This window comes from Melanotaenia boesemani, chromosome 8, assembly GCF_017639745.1.
Source record: "Melanotaenia boesemani isolate fMelBoe1 chromosome 8, fMelBoe1.pri, whole genome shotgun sequence".
In the NCBI taxonomy this organism is placed as follows: Eukaryota; Metazoa; Chordata; class Actinopteri; order Atheriniformes; family Melanotaeniidae; genus Melanotaenia; species Melanotaenia boesemani.
Genome location: NC_055689.1, coordinates 3,301,975 through 3,323,150, shown reverse-complemented (window position 1 = coordinate 3,323,150; position 21,176 = coordinate 3,301,975). Strand labels below are relative to the sequence as shown.

Here is a 21,176-nt window from a genome sequence, read left to right as displayed (position 1 = left end):
TCGGCGCGAGCTTTGGGCTACGATCAGTCCTTGTTCCTACCTTCATCGTGTGTTATGAGCAGACGGCGATGTGGAGGAGCTAGTCCTGTCCAGAGAGGAGGAGGAGGAGGAGGAGGCACGCGCAGAAGGGTGTCGACGGACAGAAACAGGGGTTAAAGACACGGAGGAAAATTCTGCTGGAAGATTTCTAGATCACAATCATGGCGGCTAAGTCTGATGGAGTGCTGAAGATTAAGAAGAGCGACGTGGCCTTCACCCCGCTGCAGAACTCGGAGCACTCCGGCTCGGTACAGGGGCTCCACCCGGGCGAACAGCACGACTCCGCCTGCACCGGGGACGGGGACTTCGTTAACGGGGAATCGCGGTGCTGCGGCGGCGGAGGCTCTGGCTCGACGTGCCTCCGGCTGGGCAAGGAGCAGCAAAAGTACACGGTGTGGGACTGCCTGTGGATCATTGCCGCAGTGGCCGTGTATCTGGCCGACGTGGGCACCGACGTGTGGCTCTCGGTGGACTACTACCTTCACCGCGACTACTGGTGGTTCGGCCTGACGCTTTTCTTCGTGGTGCTGGGCTCCTTCTCGGTCCAGCTGTTCAGCTTCAGATGGTTCGTCCATGACTTCGGTACCGAGGACGGAGCCGAGTCCAGCGTGGACTGCTCCCACACGGACGGGAACAAGCTGCTGAGCGGCTCGGCCTCACATGGAGATGTCACGGCTCAGCACCACCCGGCCACGCCGCAGAGACAGGCGTCGACCGCCAGCAAGAACACCACCTCTAACAGCACCGCGAGCGCAGTGCTGGGCGCGAGGAGCAGGAAGCGCTCGCCGTACTACTCCTTCTGCATCTGGTTCAGCCAGTCGGTGATCCACATCCTGCAGCTGGGTCAGATATGGAGGTAGGACGGGGACTGGATGGAGGCCTGATGGCTGACTGGAGGCTGTGTGTGGATGTGTGAGTGGAGTTAATGAATGAATGAGCTCGGCTCATGCTCCTGCACCATGGTGGCCTGGAGATGATGCCAGTTCCCTAAGCGTGGCGACCCGCTGCCATCTTTAGGCTGCTTAATCTCTGCAGCCTCAACACGCACACATTTTAACCTGATCAGAATAAACACAAGTAACTTCACGTGCTCCCAGCCTGGACACAACCATCAAATTACAGGTAATATTGTTCGCACACAGAGGTGGGGATGACAATAATTTAGCCTTTAAAATGGTGCTTCTCCCTTGTCTCAGTCTTGGTCAGTTTGTAAGCTCGTGCACAAGACTGAAATCTTCCAGGGGCGGGTCTAGAGAATATTGATGAGGGGGACAGACAAGGGTGGCATATGAAAATGGGGGGGGAAAACAACAACAACAACAAAAAGAAAACAGATTCTCTCAAGTCTTGACATTCAGGAGAAAATATTGGCATTGAAAGAAACACACAGAAACTATTTCCATGTTTCCACTTTTTCCTCATTTCCAGTTATTCCTGTTACTATTTACCTGCTATCCTCACTAAACCAACTCCAGCTCAGCTGCTTTGTGGCGCCACCGTGCATCAGAAACGTCTTCTTGGCTTCATTCCAGCCATAGAGGAGCATTATTTTTCTTCTTTTCACACACACATAGAACTTTCTGCTCACTGGTTGATCTTTGGCTGCTCCTGATTGGACGTTAGTGTCAATTTAAGCTCTCTGATTGGTGGAAAGTTTGATGAGAAGCGTCTCATGCCTGGGAAACCTCCACAGATCACCTAAAGCAGTGGTCTGCAACCTGCGGCTCTGGACCTTGGACCTTCCACAATGACTCTTAATTAAAATGTAAAGAACAAACTTATTTTATAACAAATGCAGGTTTTAGCATTTTTTTTCAGTTTCTTAATGGAATACTTGGGTGGAATTTCCACAACATCATGACACTAAACGTACCAGTAATATTTTTTTAGATCTATTTTTCTTGTTGTTAGGTTGGAAACTATGAGCTTTTTTTTTGTTGTTTTTTACATAATTTTCTGTAAATATCTACATTTCATAGAATAAAATGTTTATATATCCTTGTTTTGTTTTATGCTTTTTTATTTTAAATCCTAATAATAGAAATCAAACACATTTCATTTAGTAGACATTTATCAAAAATGAAATATGCCACTCTAAATGAGTTTTATTTAGCTGGGCTTTGGACAAAAATGGCTCTGTGGATTGTGAAGGTTGCAGACCCCTGACCTAAAGGATAAGCTGTCTATCATTCTGTGTTTACCCCACAGAGATGCACACTATTGTTCCTGATAAACTGTTGATGATATTACCGATAGTGCTCAGGGTGCTGGTGGACTTTTAAAGGATAAATAACAGAAATAATTTTCCTACAACTCAATAAAGAAATATTTATCTGATCGATGTTGACCTCTGGACTGCAGAGCGACTGATGGATAACTGAATGTTGTTTTTCATACAGCTCACTGTTAACTCATTTAAAGGTCTGTTAACAAACTAAATACACCCCCATGACTCTGCTCAGACCTGACCCTAAAACCCTCTGAGAGAAACAACCTGTGTTTTAATCAGTGGTCTCAGTTCTATAAATCCAATAGCCTCCAAAATAATCATCTGTAAGTTAGATAAGGACCCAGCAAATGACATAAATGAGCCTAAACACTGTGCTGTCATCAGCTCAGCCTTACTCAGGACGTCATGCACAGCTGATGCTATTTATAGCAGGTCTGTCCATTTTAACCAAACCATGGTGACAGGCCTGAGACACTGATGGGGGGAACTGGCGATTTTAAACCAGAATTCAATTTCACCCTGTTCTCATATCAGACTGGACTTAATGTGAGAAAATCCCCGTAGTCTACAAACATGTCAGCGAACCTGGAAGTTCGAGCAGTGAAGTAAATAAATAGATTTTTCTAGAAACACTTATGAATGGTTTGACAGTCAGGCTCACTCAGGATGAAAAAGGAAGTGCACACCATCCTGGAGTCTGGAGACTGATCCAGTTCTGGTCTCTGTACACAGACGAATCTGCCATATGGGTGGATGGATGATAGATGGATGGATATACCTTTGTCTTTTTTTTTTTTTTTTTTTTTTTTTTTTTTAAATTTTCTTGTCCAGCATCGTTGCAAACAGAATGATTGTCTGGCTGCTGTCTGGTGCTGGGCAATTTTACTCTATCAAGCAGGGATTTATACTACATGTATAAAGTCCCTCTTGATGACATGAAAACTTTATTAAATCAGACTCTTAATGCTGGACTCGACCGGAGGGGACAGAGAGAGAGAGAGATAGAAAAGAAAGTAGAGAGAAGAGGGAGGGGAGAGAGAGGGACAGAAAGGGTGTGGGGAGTGCGGGTGGGGACTTAAAACATTATACAGAAAACCATGTAATCCATACTACTTGCAACATATATAGCTAAGATCATCCTGGCCAGTAGGTCATTACACAACTAGTTGATAATAGTAACAATAATAATAATCACAATAATAGTAATAATAATAATAGTAGTAGTAATAATAATAAGAGTAAGAGTAATAATAATAAGAACAGAAATAATAAAAAAAAAGAAAAAAAAATATGATAATAGATATAAGTGAAACTGCTGTATTCAAGAACACGCGCAGAGAAACCTGTGTGGATATGCTGGAGAACTCGGCCACATGGCGACGCAAAGACTGTGTGGAGACGTTCAGGAAGGAGTGACCATGCAGAGTGATCATGCAGATGCCACCCTCACTTGAACAGAGGCCAGAGTCAGGCCAGCGGTCCCGAGACCCAGGCCACCAGCCCCCCCGTAGGCTACAGATCCCGACCGGTCCACAGAGACGACCACTCGCCCGCCCAGGAAGGCAGCAGCAGGAGACCCCAGCAGGAGCCGCCCCGCGGACACAGGGCACCGGCCCCGGCAGGCCGAGGCCAGCAGTCCCCGACCCCCCCCGGGCACCGGCCGCCCGGGACAGACGGGGCAGAGGGCCCGGGCCCAGGAGCGCAGGGACACCCCCCACCCCCACAGGCCAAGGGCCAGCACGCCACCCGGGGGGACCCGGCCCGCCCAGACGGCCACCGCCAGAGGCCAGCCCCACACCCCAGCGCCCAGCCGCACACCCCGAGAACCAGTCCTGCCCCCCCCCCCCAGACCAACACACACAAACACACACACTCTCCTTCCACTCCTCCATTCATCCTCCCACACATACACCATCCAACCCTTACATACTCTGTCCTCCCACACACACACACCATCCTTCCACCATCCATCCTTCCACACACACACCATCCTTCCACCATCCATCCTCCCACACACTCACCATCCTTCCACCATACACTCTCCCACACCTACCCCATCCTCCCACACACACATCATCCCTCCACCACTCATCCTCCCACACATACACCATCCTCCACCTTCACACCTCCCACACACACACACACACACCATCCTTCCACTACCCATCCTCCCACACATACATCATTCTCCTACACATACACCGTCCTCCCTCTCCTACACCAAACATCCACCTTCACGTACCCCATCCTCCCACACACACACACACCACCCCTCCATCACCCACTCTCCCAAACATACACCACTCCCCCACACACACACCATCCTCCCTCCCATACACCATCCATCCTCCTGCACACACACCATTCTTCCACCATCCATCCTCCCACACACTCCCCCTCCCTGCACCATACATTCTCCCACACATACCCCATCCTCCCCCACATACATCATCCCTCCACCATTCATCCTCCCACACCCACACCACCCCCCCTCCCACACACCACACATCCACCTCCACACACCCCACCCTCCCACACACACACACCATCCCTCCACCACCCATCCCCCCACACACACACCACTCCCCCCCCCCCCCCCCCACATACACACACACACACAAACAAACACCATCCCCCCACCACCATCCTCCCGCCACCCCACGCCGCGGGGGGACAGCCCCAGCCAGGAGGCGAGGAGACACGAGCCAGGCCCCCACCCCCCCCACCCCGCCCCAGTCCCCCACTCCCCACCCCCCAAAACAGCACCTTCCCCCCAGGGCCAGCAGCCAAACCCCCCGGGACAGCCCGCCCACGCCCCGGGCCAACGCGACAGGCCACCCGGCCCACCCCGCCCCCGGGCCATCCATGGAGACAGGGGCGCTTGAAGACCCCATCGCCCCTCCCTCCCCCACTAGTGAGGGAATATATTATGTGCTGTTTGCAATTAAAAAAAGAGGGTTAAAATTGGGGGGCAGTAACTGCATTGAGGAGGGGGTGGGGCCACCTGAGCAGTCCCACCCACCTGACCTCGCATGTTCCACCCCCCAAAACGTGTTTGTATGTTGCAAATGTTATTTGTGCTCAGTGACTAAGTGGAATTAAAAGCTGGGAGGCATGCTGCCGCTCGGCGAAGCAACGGGGCCACTATGATGACCCCCCCTGCCCCGCCCAGCGCAACAAGCACACCCCCCACGGCCCTACCTGTGTATGTAGTGAAGAGTGGGGAGGGGAGGGGTCAGGAGATGTAGGTCCAGAGGGGGGTAAGCCTCCCCCCTGGAAGACGACCCGCCAGTGGCTTAGGGCGCCCCCGTCCCCCGCCGGCCCCGAAGGGCGTCACAGGCCCAGAGCAGGCACCCCAACCCAGGCACGCCACGAACCCCCCCAGGGGCCAGCCACCAGCCCAAGGGGCCACTTTCCTCTTTCTGAGTGGGAGGGGGGCGAGGCGAAGGAAGGGAACCCCAGGCCCCCGCCCCCAACACCCAGCCAGGGCGCCCTTTGTCAATGTGATGTTTAGAGACCTTTTTGGTCTTCATCATGCTCCTCATTCAGTGGTCTTGCAGAGTGAATCTGATGGCAGCAACGTGTCTGCAAAAAGTAGTTCCAGGGTGATGTTCAGGATGGAGTAAAAAGTAGTTCCAGGGTGGTGTTCAGCACGGTGTAAAAAGTAGTTCCAGGGTGATGTTCAGCATGGAGTAAAAAGTAGTTCCAGGGTGGTGTTCAGCACGGTGTAAAAAGTAGTTCCAGGGTGGTGTTCAGCACAGTGTAAAAAGTAGTTCCACTGTGATGTTCAGCACAGTGTAAAAAGTAGTTCCACTGTGATGTTCAGCACAGTGTAAAAAGTAGTTCCAGGGTGATGTTCAGCATGGAGTAAAAAGTAGTTCCAGGGTGATGTTCAGCACGGTGTAAAAAGTAGTTCCAGGGTGGTGTTCAGCACGGTGTAAAAAGTAGTTCCAGGGTGATGTTCGGCACGGTGTAAAAAGTAGTTCCAGGGTGGTGTTCGGCACGGTGTAAAAAGTAGTTCCAGGGTGATGTTCGGCACGGTGTAAAAAGTAGTTCCAGGGTGGTGTTCGGCACGGTGTAAAAAGTAGTTCCAGGGTGGTGTTCGGCACGGTGTAAAAAGTAGTTCCAGGGTGGTGTTCGGCACGGTGTAAAAAGTAGTTCCAGGGTGATGTTCGGCACGGTGTAAAAAGTAGTTCCAGGGTGATGTTCGGCACGGTGTAAAAAGTAGTTCCAGGGTGATGTTCGGCACGGTGTAAAAAGTAGTTCCAGGGTGATGTTCGGCACGGTGTAAAAAGTAGTTCCAGGGTGGTGTTCAGCATGGTGTAGCATCTCCTCTTCTTCTAACATGTCTGTAAACTTCTGGGAAGTGAGGAGACCAGTTGCTGGAGTTTTAGGAGGGGAATGTTGTCCCATTCTGGTCTGATGCAGGATTCTAGCTGCTCTACAGTCCTGGACCTTGGTTGCTGGATTTCTGCTTCCATGATGCTCCAGATGTTGTGTATTGGTGAAAGGTCTGGACTGCAGGCAGGCCAGTTCAGCAGCCGGACTCTTCTCCTGTGAAGCCATGCTGCTGTGATGGATGCAGGATGTGGTTCAGCATCGTCTTGCTGAAACCTGCAAGGTCTTCCCTTAAAGACACTTTAGCTGTGTCCCCAGGCCCGGACTGGCCATAGGGAGAACCGGGAGTATTCCCGGAGCGCCGGTCTAGGATTGGCCTGCTGACCTGCGTCTCTTTTTTTTTTTTTTTTTTTTCTTTTTCTTTCTCTTCCCGCCCAGGAGACAGGCCAATCAGAGGCCACTCAGGCCAGTAGAATGTAAGGAGGGCAAGACGATTGGTTTATTACAATTAACACCCGCCCTAATAGTCCGTAGCAACCACACAGACAGCGCGTGTCGAGGGATGAGACGTGTGTCTGGTGCTACGGTGTGGGGGTGTAGCTACTGCTAGCAAACGACGGGATGGACTCCTCCCAACGAGGAAAAAGGAAAGGCGGCGCCGAGAGGGAGAGAGAGAGAAAAAGAAAGGCGCTGGAGGATGATGCGGCGAAATGCCTGAAAGTCACAGACTTATTCAGGCTCCCCATACCATTAAAAAAAAAAGATGCGTCTACAAGTAAGTTATTTAAAAAAAACACACAAAACTTTGATACAAAATACTCTTTTAAACACAGTATGAGGTCCAAGGACCCAAGGGTCCTTGAGGCTGTACACTTTCAGGCTTCACAGTGTAAATATGTAGCCTGTGTAGCCCTTGCCTTGAAATGAAGATAAATAAGACATAGGTTACACCAGGGGACAAAGTCATATATTTACAGCAGTTTATTTTTGTTATTATAATTTGTTAAGTTGTTGTTTCAATCTAAAAAAGAAATAGAGATTGTCTTGTCTACATTATTATTTTATTCGTTTTGAATCAACCAAAAACGTGTGTGTGTGTGTGTGTGTGTGTGTGTGTGCGCGCGCGCACATGCATGTGTTTTGTTTGTGCCCATGCATTTAGGTGTGGGTGTGTGAACATGCGTGTGTGGTCAAGACCAGGGTGGCCTGATGCATGAATGACTCTTGGCCTGAAAAAGTTTCCCAGTCCGGCCCTGTGTGTCCCAATTCAGGGTCTGCAGACTTCGAATTGTGCTTGGAAGCTGCCCACACCATAGGTACTAATGCAGCCCCATCCCATCAGAGATGCAGCTTTTGACCTGTCCACTGATAACAAGCTGGATGCTCCCTCTCCTCTTTAGTCTGCAGGACACGCCGTCCATGCTTTCAACTTGTTCACAATGCCATCCAGTTTCCACTCAAATGAGCTTTGGTCCAAAAAATACGGTGCTGATTCTGCATCCTGTTCACATCTGGCTTCTTCTTTGCATGATGAAACTTTAACCTGCATTTGTGGGTTTCAGAGTGAACTGTGTTCACAGACAGTGGTTTCTGGAAGTTTTCTTGAGTCCATGCAGTGGTTTCCAGTAGAGAATCATGTCTGCTTTTAATGCAGGTGTTGGTGATACACCCATGCACACAGAGATTCCTCCTGATTCCCTGAATCTTTGGACGATAATCAACACTGTAGATGGTGGATCTTCAAAGTCTTCACAATTTTACATTGAAGAATATTTTTCTAAAAGCATTCCACAACTTCTAGATCCAGTTGGTCTCAGACTGGTGAACCTCTGTCCATCTTTCTATCTGACAGACTCTGCCTCATGTTACTGACCTGTTGCCAGTTAACCTGATTAGTTGTCAAATACTCCTCCAGTTGTTCTTGAGAACGGTCTGAAGGACAGTCTGTGGTGCGAAGCAGCGATGGCGAATGGAACGAGACATGTGCCACCCTGGATGAGCTGCACTACCCGAGCAACATCTTTGGGCTGCAGACTCTTTTTTTTGTATTCTTGCAGTTTTTAATGTATTTATTGCCAATTTAAGCATTATTATATGTGCTAATTTGTACGTTTACAAGCACGTTTACAAGACTACTGTCACACAAAGTGCTGCACAGCACAACAATAAAATACTCCAGAATAAATACTGTACAACCATACTTTAAAAAATACACACAAATAGATTAAGTTACTTCAAAGTGAGATAAAATACCTACTATAATTGATCATCTTGACTAGGATTCAAAAGCCAAGGCAAAAAGTGTGTTTTAAGTAAGGATTTAAAAGCAGAGGTAGACTGAGCAATTCTGACATCCAGCCTGTTCCACATTTTTTGGCTCAACACAGCTAACTCAGCTGGACAGTCATCCTGGTCCGGACCAAACTGGTTCACCAGAACTAGTTACCATGGTAACTCAGCTGGACAGTCATCCTGGTCCGGACCAGAACTAGTTACCGTGGTAACTCAGCTGGACAGTCATCCTGGTCCGGACCAGAACTAGTTACCGTGGTAACTCAGCTGGACAGTCATCCTGGTCCGGACCAAACTGGTTCACCAGAACTAGTTACCGTGGTAACTCAGCTGGACAGCCATCCGGGCCCGGACCAGACTGGTTCACCAGAACTAGTTACCGTGGTAACTCAGCTGGACAGTCATCCTGGTCCGGACCAGAACTAGTTACCGTGGTAACTCAGCTGGTACTCATTTAAGCCACATTGATGAAACAGAACTCTCACTTTCATGAGCCAGACTTATCAAAATAAGCAAGACTTTCCCTTAATCCTGCTTCATGGAATACCTCTCTGATCTTTTAGTAAGCTGATCTAAGTAAAACAGTCTAGCCTAGGCCACCTTCAGGTACAGTGTCAGAACAGCCGCTGATTGGCTGCAAACTGTTTAGACCTACAGTAGAGCCATGTCAGGAACATCTGTCCTGGAACACTCTGCAGCCTCCATGTCCAGATTTCATTTTCAGTTTTCTTACCGGAGCATCATTTCACAACTCATTAGCCAGCTGCTAAATGATTTGGTGATGTTTCATAGAGATGGAGGTGAGAGAGAGAGTGAGAGAGAAAGAGAGAGAGAGAGAGAGAGAGAGAGAGACCTGTGTGTACCGGGACCTGGACTGGACATCCCAGGTCCAAATCATTTAGAAGAGGGTGAAAGAAATGACACATGATGAGAAAATATTGAGACTGAAGCTCTCCAGTCTGTAAACCTGTTTCCTGGTTTGGTTTGGGTTTAGTCTGTCTGCTCCGTTCCCACATCAGACTCTCAGTTTCAAAAGCTTTCTGTCAGTTTGACCTCCAGACATTTCTCTCTGCTGTCTGCAGACCACACTTGGAAACAGAAAAGAGGGTCAGAGATGTGGGGCCTTGTGGAGGAGCTTTAACTTTTGTACTAGAGGCAGATGTATGACCAGCTGAGGTAAACTCCACCCCTTAATTATCAACATTAGTTCAACATTGCTCACTTAGAACATTAAAAAATAAAATTTTCATCATGAAATTATCTGATGTCCTTTGAAGGAAAGAAGTCTCTTTGTGTGGCTTGTTGTGTGAAGACCAACAAAAAAAAAAACTATGTTTTCTCTACATAAATATCTGCTTTGCTGCTTGCTTCTCTTCATCAGTCATCTTCACCAGAGGTTTCTTCCTCATTGTTTTCCTACTCTGACACATACTTCTCCAAACCACTATCAACCACATTATCTTGGAAGTTCAGACCACAGGTCTGTTGCACATTGAAATGAGTTAAAGGCTCATTTGCCTGTAAAATGCTATGAGAACTGGAAATATGAACCCATTGGTGTAAATCTGTGGGGATCATACTGGGAATGACTCTTCTTCAGCCTAATTTTTACAGCAGTTACATAATGTGCATCTTATTATTTCTACTTTATTTCACCACTAAGACTACAACATCTTTTAACTCCTCCAATCAAAACCACCACTAGGTTGTTTGTTCGTAGCTTTAACTACAAACTGTAACATCAATAATGACTCATTCTGTCCTAATATTTCCATCAACAAGCCACAGAGTCCAGCATTGTAGCAGCAGAATGATGGCCCGGCTGCTGTGTTGTGCCAAACAAATTTGCTTTGCAGAGAGGAGCTTTATGGGTATAAGGCTCCTCTTGATAATCTAAATATTTATCTATTTATTTATTTATTTATTTTAACTTGTACTGTCCAGCATCATAGCAAGCAAAATGATAATCTGGTTGCTATATCATGCTGAACAAATTTGCTCTGCCAAGGGGAGGCCTATGGGTAAGGCTCCTCTTGATAATCTGATTCATTTATTTATTTATTTACTTTGAATCATGGAATCTATGTAATCTTGCTGGACCTGACCGGAGGGGACAGAAGAAGATGGAAAATAGCAAAAAGAGCAAAAGAGAAAGAAGAAAGGAGACAAAAAGATCACAGACAGAAGGAAACGACCCTTCAATCCACACCATCACCAGACAACAAACTGTTACACCTGTACATGAACACACCAGAAAATTTCCTACAACTTTTACAAAAAATTAACAAAAAACAAAAACAGAACTGCTAGTCATTAAGAGTTTTTAAATAATAACCAAATCAAAAAGACATAACATGAAAGTAGCATAACAGCGACCAGATACTAACTCACAGAAAAAATAAAAAGAAGAATTATCTCTTAGTATAAAAACCCACTGGACAACTCAGTGACTGTGTCAGCATGCAGAGCATGAGAAACAAGGAGTGATCAGTGATGAAGAGTGGTGAGTGAGATCATGCAAATGTGACCACGTCTCTACGGAGGCCAGAGGCAGACCAGGGCCTAGGCCGGGCCCCCAGCAGCAGACCCGGAGCACCAACCCAAGCTACCCCACCAGGAAGATGACTCCAGCCCCACCCGAAGGGCGGCAGAGGAGAGCCCCAGCAGGAGCCCCCCATGGTCTTGGGGCACAGGTCCCAGTGGGCAAAGATCAGCCCCGCCAGGGACCGGCCACCCCGGGCAGCCCAAGCGAAGGGCCCAGGGCCCCAGGAGCCCAAAGGCGGCCTCCCCACCCCCAAAGGCAGAGGGCCCGCACCATGCCTAGGAGGACCAGGCCCCCCCAGACAACCACCCGGCGTAGCCTGGCACACACCCCGATGTTCCAGGCGCACACCCCGGGAACCAGGGCGCCATTGACCCCCTCCCCCCACCCTCCACCTACTCCAATCTTCCCCCCTATATAACCCCACACTCACACCCTCCCCTGTGCCATACCCACAAGCACTCACCACCACACAGTCACGTCAAACATAACCCACCCACCATAGCCCGTGGGGGACACCCCAGGCGGACCAAAGGACAGTGCCAGAGAAAGGTCCCAGCCAGAGACCCCCACAGCCACAGTGCAAAAGTTCCGGCGGGCGAAGATTGGCAGCTGCCAACCCCACTGGGCATCGGCCATCCAGGGTGGGCGCAGGTCCCCAAGAACCATTCCCAGGAGGACTACCCCCCCCTTGTTTTATTCCACAATGAAAAAAGTAAAAAAAAGTGAGAAAGAGTCCAGAAAAAGTGTGTTGTGCCGGGATGTGTCAATTTTCCCAGTGGAGGCTGAAGCATCATCTCTTTGCATCTTTCTTCCAGGTATGTTCGTACCATCTACCTGGGAATACGGAGCCGTCAGAGCGCTGAAACAGAGCGGTGGAGGTACTACTGGAGGATGGTGTATGAGTTTGCAGATGTTAGCATGTTGCATCTACTGGCAACCTTTCTGGAGAGTGCTCCCCAACTGGTGCTGCAGCTGTGCATCATCATACAAACACACAAACTCCAGACAGTGCAAGGTAACCAACACACACACACACACACACACACACACACACACACACACACACACACACACACACACTGCTGTCACTTTGTGGTCATAGAGAAGCTCACAGTTTGTAACCTGAACTCAGTCATTTCACTAGTGGCTAATTATTTTACCCTAAATACCTCTATATTACAAGTCAACTTCATTTTATCCAGGTTATCTGCAGGCTGTGGTTCTTGGTACAAGCTGTAGTTCTTGATATGTGCTGTGGTTCTTGGCACTTGCTGTAGTTGTTAGTGCAGGCCATGGTTATCTTTTGCCTTGACACCTGTGTTTTTGTGTGTTGCAGGTATGACAGCAGCAGCCTCTCTGGTCTCTCTAGCCTGGGCTTTGGCGTCCTACCAGAAGGCCTTGAGAGAGTCTCGGGATGACAAGAAGCCCATCAGCTATCTTGCAGTCATCATTCAGTTCTGCTGGCATTTCTTCACTATAGCAGCCAGAGTCATCACCTTTGCACTGTTTGCATCTGTGTTCCAACTCTACTTCGGCATCTTCATCGTCCTGCACTGGTGTATCATGACCTTCTGGATTGTCCACTGTGAGACGGACTTCTGCATCAGCAAGTGGGAGGAGATTGTGTTTGATATGGTGGTGGGCATAATCTACATCTTTTCCTGGTTTAACGTCAAAGAGGGACGGACAAGGTAAAGATGCTTAGTTCCTTTTTTATTTGTTGTTGTTTGTATGCATGTACACTGCAGCAGGACGAAATTTAAAAATGATATAAAATTAGAATTAGAAGTACTTTATTGTCCCACAATTTACAATAACATATAGTATTATAGTTAGGGATGCACCGATACCACAATTTATCAAACTGAGTACAAGTACTTATATTTGAGAACTTGCACATACCAAGTATCAATATGAGTACTGATAAATATCATTACAGTTCCCTGGTAAGGAGTGTGGACCTGAATGCCAGATGCAATGATTGAATGATTAATTGTGTGATACGTATATGATGGATCGTCCTGCAGCCACATTCTGGGTGTAATGCTTGAAAACCAGAATCAGAATCGTCATAAATAAAGAAGATGAAGTGTTTTGGGTTGATTTTGTGAACAGCTGTGACAAGGCACCTACATGCCCAAAATCGGCTTCTCTCGCTGAGATGATGCCAAATTCACATTTTTAAAATAGGGTCAGAATTAAAATCTTTTTTTCTGGACACCCAATGATAAAATAATTCATTTATTACTTTACTTTAACATTTTAATTTTGACAACCCTAGTTTTTTTTCATATCGGTATTGTGTTGTGTAGTTTCGGAATACTGTTATGCCAAGTACTAATTCCTAGAACTACTTTAGTATTTCCAAAGACTACTTTACTAATTCCAAGGACTACTATACTTACTCTTATTGCTAGGACTAATTTACTGATTCCTAGAACTACTTTACTAATTCCAAAGACTACTTTACTCATTACTAGGACTCCTTTTACTAATTTCAGGAACTACTTTAATCATTCCTAAACCTACTTTACTTACTCTTAGAACTACGGTACTAATTCCTAGATGAACTGGGCTGCTATCCTCTGGTTTTTACAAAAGGTAACGTGGTTTTATTTTAGGAGGAGATATCATTTTCCACTGTATTCCAGGTGAATTTACTCACAGTATCATTTATCTTGATTTTGATACTTCTGTAGTAATTTCATGTGACTCATCTTTCTTTTGAGACCATATTCCTACATACATCCCTTGTAGCTGTGAAGATATACTTATTTTTTTGGTTATGTCACTTCGAACAGGAGGCAGAAAAATCAGACATTGTTAATACAAAAAAGGCAAAAAGAAATTTTTACAGAAATGTTTTAGAATGAACACAAAGAGAAGGCTTAAAAACAGCCTTGGAGTTGCAGCTCTAAAAATATGAGAAATATCCGAAATAGTTAGAAATAGTTGAAAACTGATTTTATTCAGTATAGACAAATCCAATGGCCATTTTGTGTGCAATAACCAGAGCAGAGAGAGGAGAAAAAAGTCTGCTCGAACCCTAAAATCAGGCTCAGCTCTAGGGCAGAAGGGTTGGTAACAAACTGGGCCGGGTCAACTCAAATGGTATAAAATAAAAGATATTTTTTCTGCAATTAACAAAATTAAACAAGATCTTCCTATAAACAACAACCAAAAAACAAACAAACAAACAAAAAAACAAACAAAAACAAACAAAAAAAAAACCCAAAACAAAACTGGTTCAGCTAACAAAAAATTCAAAAGATCCTACAAACAAAATTATACCATTACAATTAACAATGAGGGAGGACATTTTATTTAATTTCCCCTTTTCCTTTTATTTCATTTCTATTCCCTGGAATCTGTTTTCGCCAGGGAGCATTCAGGACTATAAGAAGGGATTAAATTAATTTAGAGGTTTAAATGTTTTGAAGGGAACTTGTGCATCATTTTAAGATAAAAGATCTAATAATCCAAAGTGAAGCAGACATGAAATGTTCAGTCATATCTGCCTTTACTCCTGTCTGGAAGTATGACGACATGATCCCACAGCAGGTGTCTACTTACAGGACAACTCCCGTCCTCCTAGTGCCAAAAATCTTTAATGGGAAATGTCATCTATAGCATCTGAGGAACAAGCCTCTCAAAATGATACCATTACAATTAACAATGAACAAACAAAACAACAATAACAAAAGGTGTCCAATTTATGGTAACTTTCAAAATACTAAATACAAACAAAAGAATTTCAACTAAACTAACTCCAGGATGTCGCACTAATTACAAACAAACCACAACTCAACACTGCTTCTCAAAAATGAAAATGTTACTTATCCAAATATTTACAAAACTCAAATGCTTCTCCAAAAGTAAACAAGGGCGACTTTTCTCCAAACCAAAAGCCAATCCTCAGAAAGCTTTTACAGCAAACACAGCCACTGAACCACAATGGGTATTAAACACTCCGAGCAATCCCAAACTGGCTAACAGTGTGCCAAACGGTACACAGCCGCCCTGAGTATTGCTGATCACGGGCTTTTATGGGGACGGAGTCCTTCCGCTTGACCCAGCTGATATGATCCTGAACTGTAGGTGACCAATCCGGACAGAAGAGAGAGTCCTGGTGCCAATTCCACAGCCAGTCCTTATGTTGCTCCAGCGCAGCGGGATTTGCATCTCTGGCTCCGATAACATGGGCCAGAATAGGCCAGGGGGCCGTAACACCCCCTCCCTTAGAATCTTTGCTTCTGGTTTTCCATCACCATGACCTTCCACTTGCAACGTACAAACACATGATTACACACAGGTTTTTTTTCTCTGCTGGGAGAAAAAATGACCAACGTGTCTGATTTAAGGGTCCAACATCAACATGATCACTGCTTAATTTGAAGTGTAACACTAAAACATATCATGCAAATGCTTTTACAGTAATCTGTAAGTTTAGAAGTCCAAATGTGTTTTTTTTACTTGCATGGCAGGTCTATGCTTAGTAACATTTCACAATATCTCCCAAATTAGTAATTTACTCTCAGTAGCAGGGCAGCTCCTTGTCTATTAGCAAAAACTAGTATAATAAACATGCCTTGTGCCATGTTAACCTTGACAGCGACATGGAAACACAGATTTTAGTGTTGGTTTGACAACTTTTTACCGAAGCTTACCATGCTGTTGTTGTTGGTAATAAAATCCATTCTGTTAATATTCTTGACCCCCTTCTGTCGAACGTCCCTGTCTTCTCCTCGCTGAAGGAATCTATGTAAACCAAGAGTTCTCAGACAGACGCAATCTACATGAATTAAAGGTCTGTGTTTTTTACATTAAGTTTTTTTTTCCACAACTGAAGTTTTCCACTGCTGTTAGAACATCCAAGAACCACGCATGTCCTCCCAGATTTCCTTGACATTGTTAAGAAAAAAGCAGTATCAAGCAAAAAATGACCCGATTCTCTTCAGAATTACTTATGACAGACACACGTGTCACTGCAAAAATGATGGATGGGCTACTAGTCTATAGTCCAAGATTATAGGCCGTAGGTTTCTTTCTAATCTCAGAAAAACATTTTCATCCAGCGTCACTGCCGAGGGACAAAATTTAACAGTCCAGTTTTCATCTGAAATTCAGAATGCAGCATCAGCATTTCACTGCCTATCTGCTCATTTCTCCTCATCATGCCTCATCTGTTTCTGCAGGTGTCGTCTCTTCATCTACTACCTGGTCATCCTGGTAGAGAATGCTGCTCTCAGTGCATTGTGGTATCTTTACCGAACACCTCACACCACGGACGCCTTTGCCGTCCCGGCACTCTGTGTCATCTTCAGCAGTTTCCTCACTGGTGTGGTCTTCATGCTAATGTACTATGCTTTTTTCCATCCCAACGGACCTCGCTTCGGACGTTCACTAAGTGGCCAGGGACTAGATCTGGACCTCACTGCTCAGTTCTCCACGCTACCTTCTGAGGGCGCTACCAACTCGCTGCGTTCCAACCGAGGTGCCACCACAACCCTGGAGCGTGACATAGGGAAGTACTCTGAACGGGATGGCTGCATGCCGGTGTTTCAGGTCCGACCCACAGTGCCATCCACGCCATCATCGCGTGCTCCTCGCCTGGACGAGACTGTGATCAAAATTGACCTTTGTCGGAACCGCTACCCAGCCTGGGAGCGCCATGTTCTCGACCGCAGTATACGGAAAGCGATCCTTGCCATAGACTGCTCAGTGACGCCTCCTCGTCTGCAGTATAAAGACGACACTCTGGTTCAGGAGAGGCTGGAATATGAAACCACGCTATAGTCCCACCCTGCAGCATCAGAGGGGTATCCTGCTACAACACAGAGAGCAAAAGAGAGGACATTTTATTTAATTTCCCCTTTTCCTTTTTCTATTCCCTGGAATCGGTTTTTGCCAGGGAGCATTCAGGACTTTTAGAAGGGATTAAAGGAACCATTTGGCACAAGTTCAGTTGATGGATTGTTTGTTGGGTCTTTACTGTTATTTTACTTTCACTCATCAGGGAAATTCTTTCTGAGATGAACCACAAACAAAACAGCGAATTAAGATGACACTCTTTAGAGGTTTAAATGTTTTGAAGGGAACTTGTGCATCATTTTAAGATAAAAGATCTAATAATCCAAAATGAAGCAGACATGAAATGTTCAGTCATATCTGCCTTTACTCCTGTCTGGAAGTATGACGACATGATCCCACAGCAGGTGTCTACTTACAGGACAACTCCCATCCTCTTAGTGCCAAAAATCTTTAATGGGAAATGTCATCTATAGCATCTGAGGAACAAGCCTCTGGTTCTGTTTGGATTTCTCTGATCTGCACTAAAAGACGATCAAGAAAGTGAACTACAGGAAGACAGCAGTCTACGTAGCATCCATAATCACTTGTTTTCTCTGGATAAAAAAACCTGCCTGGATGGAAACAAGGGACAAGTCAGAAGGGGTCACAAGCTGATCAGACATCAGCCATTGGTATTTCCCCCACAATGAAATAAGTCAAACACAAAGAATGCCAAGAAAAAAATCCCTCCAGCAGCTCAGCTATCAGCAGAGTAGCCTCACGAACCTGCCAGAGCAGTCATACCCATGGTTTACGGTGGAGGATGAGGAGCAGAAAGCAAACAAATGAGCAACAATGAACATTAGTAGCAGATTAAGAAAAAGAGAGAAAGAGAGTTAGTGAAAGAGAGCAAGAGAGAGAGAGAGGACTTCACACTAAACTGGAATGAGGAAAAGGGAAAAACTCCAACCAGCCGCCATCTCAGAACCAGGATGTACAGTTCTCCACTAAACTGCTAAACATGATGCAGATTTTTACAGATAATGTTGAAGCTACTGATGTCTTCATAATGCTGTGCTTTTTGTGGTGTGTGTGTATACATGTTTTCTACATGATGTGGACGAGCACATGGCTGCACACCAACCTAACAGGGACTTCTGTAAATGTGGGGACAGCAGTTCGGTCCCTGTTGGCACTGAGTGGATTTGTATGTGTAAGACTTGGTTTTGGGGTCAGGGTTTAGATTCAGGGTCAGGATTAGTGTCAGTGTGTGTTTGTGTATGTTTGTCTGGCTTTATTGGAGAAGCACTCCCACATCATGAGTTTGCATGTTGCTGAAATCCACCAGATAAGATACAGAAACAAGAGTGACAATGAAAGCTTGTTCCTGGACTATCAAAACACCACATTTTGTAGTAATTACTGAAACACAGACTATTTTATTGTCAGCTTTTAATCCAGAAAAAAATTAATTAAATAAATAATAAGAATAAAAAAAAACTAAAGTTGTTAAATGTGATCTACTCTAATAGATAATTTCAACCCAAGTCAAGTCAAAAGAAAACCACAGTACTGTAAGCAGAGACCACATTTATTAATTTAACACGCATGAACCATGGAGAACGTACAGACAAACAGACCTGGACAATGCTACATGCAGGAAATCTTCCTGTCAGATAAATTCTCAGAGCTGGAAATACTCCAGCGTGGCTTGTACAGGAGGTAGGATATGGTGCAAGACTGCTGAAATCCTAGTGTACTGTTTACAGCATGTCAGGGTGGTGTGTGTGTATGTGACCTGTAATGATGACTGTTTTTGTGCTGATATCAATACACTGTATTTGGACATACCTGCAATAGCAACAAAATAGAGGAAAGCAATAATCAGGCAGGACAAACAGGAATGCAAAAAGGAAAACATCATCAGCATGCACATGTGAATTTCCTGGAATTATTTCCTCCTTTCACACATTTAGACATTTTATGACTTTATTCAACAGAGTTCATAGGATAAATTTCACAAACGCAAAGTTTAGATATAAAAAACAAAGTCCAGAAGATATTTAGATTTTCTTACTAATGAAACAAGAGATGGAACAGGTACAGAGACTTGCAGTGGGGAGTCTGCATTTTCTACATTTTCCCATGGAAGAAAGCCTCAATCAGAAGAAATCATTTAAAATGAAGCAGGAATGTTTTTTATTATTATTATAATTCCAGGTCTCCTTCATTTTAAAAAAGAAAGCTAACTGCTCAAAGAAATCCAAACTCAAGTAGTTCTGCTCACTCTGCTTCTGAAATTCCACAGACATACTGTACATACTGTTTTGTGTATATGTGGTTAAACCAGCTGCAAATACATGCAGTCTGTTAAGATTAGAAACATTCTATAAATTCATTAATTTAAACTCACTGTATATAATTTGGTACTTACAAACAGTCCCTAGGTTTACCTTGGTTATGTCAGGGGGAGAGACGATCAAGACCTAGGATTTATCTTGGAATCATTAAAACTATTTTTATGGAAAACACTCTTGTTCATAAGGAGACACCCTCATAATGAGTCAATATTCATTTTTGACCCACAGCTATTTGTAAGAACAGAATGGAAAACAGGTTTATTCTAACTTATAATGGACAGACAGGAAATCTTGCAGGAAAACCAAACCACAAAGATCTGAACTTTCTGTCTGGGTAAAAGTTTTTCCTTCATTTGTGTTCATACTTATTTTACATATAAGTATTAAAACACAGGTAAAGCACAGCCAGCTTCCTGTTTATCCTAAACTTCCAAAACATCGAACTAAAATTCCAACAAGTTGGGACTGGAACTTTTTGGGAATTCAATTCATTCTATTTTTAATTTACATTAACAGTGTCACAACTTCTCTGGAACTGGGATTGTACAGAAATATATCCAGTGGAACTAACTACATTGCAACAACAACAAAACAAATCTTTCCGTCTACAGTTTGAATCTAAACTTTGTCCCAAACAAATGCAGTCACTATAAAATGTGGAGACACTCCCATGTTTGTTTCTGACTACTCAGGTTTTTATTTTGTTTAACATTAGCTGTTAATCAGGATTTTCCCATTTTCCTAACCCATTAAGCTTGATTCAAATAAACTTTGAAACCAATTAAATAGTCTGGGTCACCAAGTGAGGGTGAGTTCTGTCCAAATGAATCAAAACTGTAAGTTAAAGAGTGAAGGACAGTTTCAGTGTGTCAGTGAGCGAATCTGGTCTCCCAGATGTATTAATCTTTTAATTATTGATCTAAAGTTGACATAAACATGACTGTATAGTTATAGTCAGATTATATATATAGTTAAAATCAGATTATATGGTTGTAGTCTTACTATAAAAGTATAATCAGACAATATAATTATAATCAGCCTATAAAGCTGTAGTCCAACTACAAAGGTTTAGTCAAACTATATAGCTGTAGTCTGACTATATATTTATAGTCAAACTCTATAGCTTTACACAGACTATGAAGTCAGATATAATTGTAGTCCAACTAGAGTTATTGTCAAACTAGATAGTCATAGACTATGTAGTTATAGCAAGACTATTTAGCTGTAGTCTGACTATAAAGGTATATTAAGACTATATAGTTATAGTAAGACTATACCAGTTGTAGTCCAACTATACCAAAGTTATAGTCAGATTACATAGCTGTATTCCGACTATAAAGGTATAGTCAGACTATATAGTTATAGTAAGACTACATAACAGTGGTCCAACTATAAAGGAATATATATATATATATATATATATATATATATATGTAGTTAGACTATACTATATAGTCTATATAGTCAGATTATAATGTTATAGTTTGACTATATAGACTATAACTACAAGCTAATTCTCATCTCCAGGCAGGTAAAAGCAGAGATCACTAATACACAAAGAAAACAAGGCACTCTCAGCACA

At 44.4% G+C, this 21,176-nt stretch overlaps 1 protein-coding gene across 1 annotated transcript; it reads left to right on the top strand.

Annotated features, from left to right (window-relative positions):
• Positions 1–152: 152 nt before the first annotated feature.
• On the top strand, positions 153–20,895 carry xkr4 (XK related 4). The gene is made up of 4 exons (XM_041991613.1): positions 153–895; positions 12,260–12,459; positions 12,781–13,135; positions 16,640–20,895. Exons 1-4 carry the CDS (start codon positions 201–203, stop codon positions 17,238–17,240), a joined length of 1,851 nt encoding a protein of 616 aa, XP_041847547.1. The 5' UTR covers positions 153–200; the 3' UTR covers positions 17,241–20,895.
• Positions 20,896–21,176: the final 281 nt, after the last annotated feature.

Coding starts and splice junctions, on each gene's coding strand:
- xkr4 (XM_041991613.1), top strand. CDS start 201: ATGGCGGCTAAGTCTGATGGAGTGCTGAAGATTAAGAAGAGCGACGTG. Junction 896..12,259: donor CAGCTGGGTCAGATATGGAG/GTAGGACGGGGA, acceptor TCTTTCTTCCAG/GTATGTTCGTACCATCTACC. Junction 13,136..16,639: donor GTCAAAGAGGGACGGACAAG/GTAAAGATGCTT, acceptor CTGTTTCTGCAG/GTGTCGTCTCTTCATCTACT.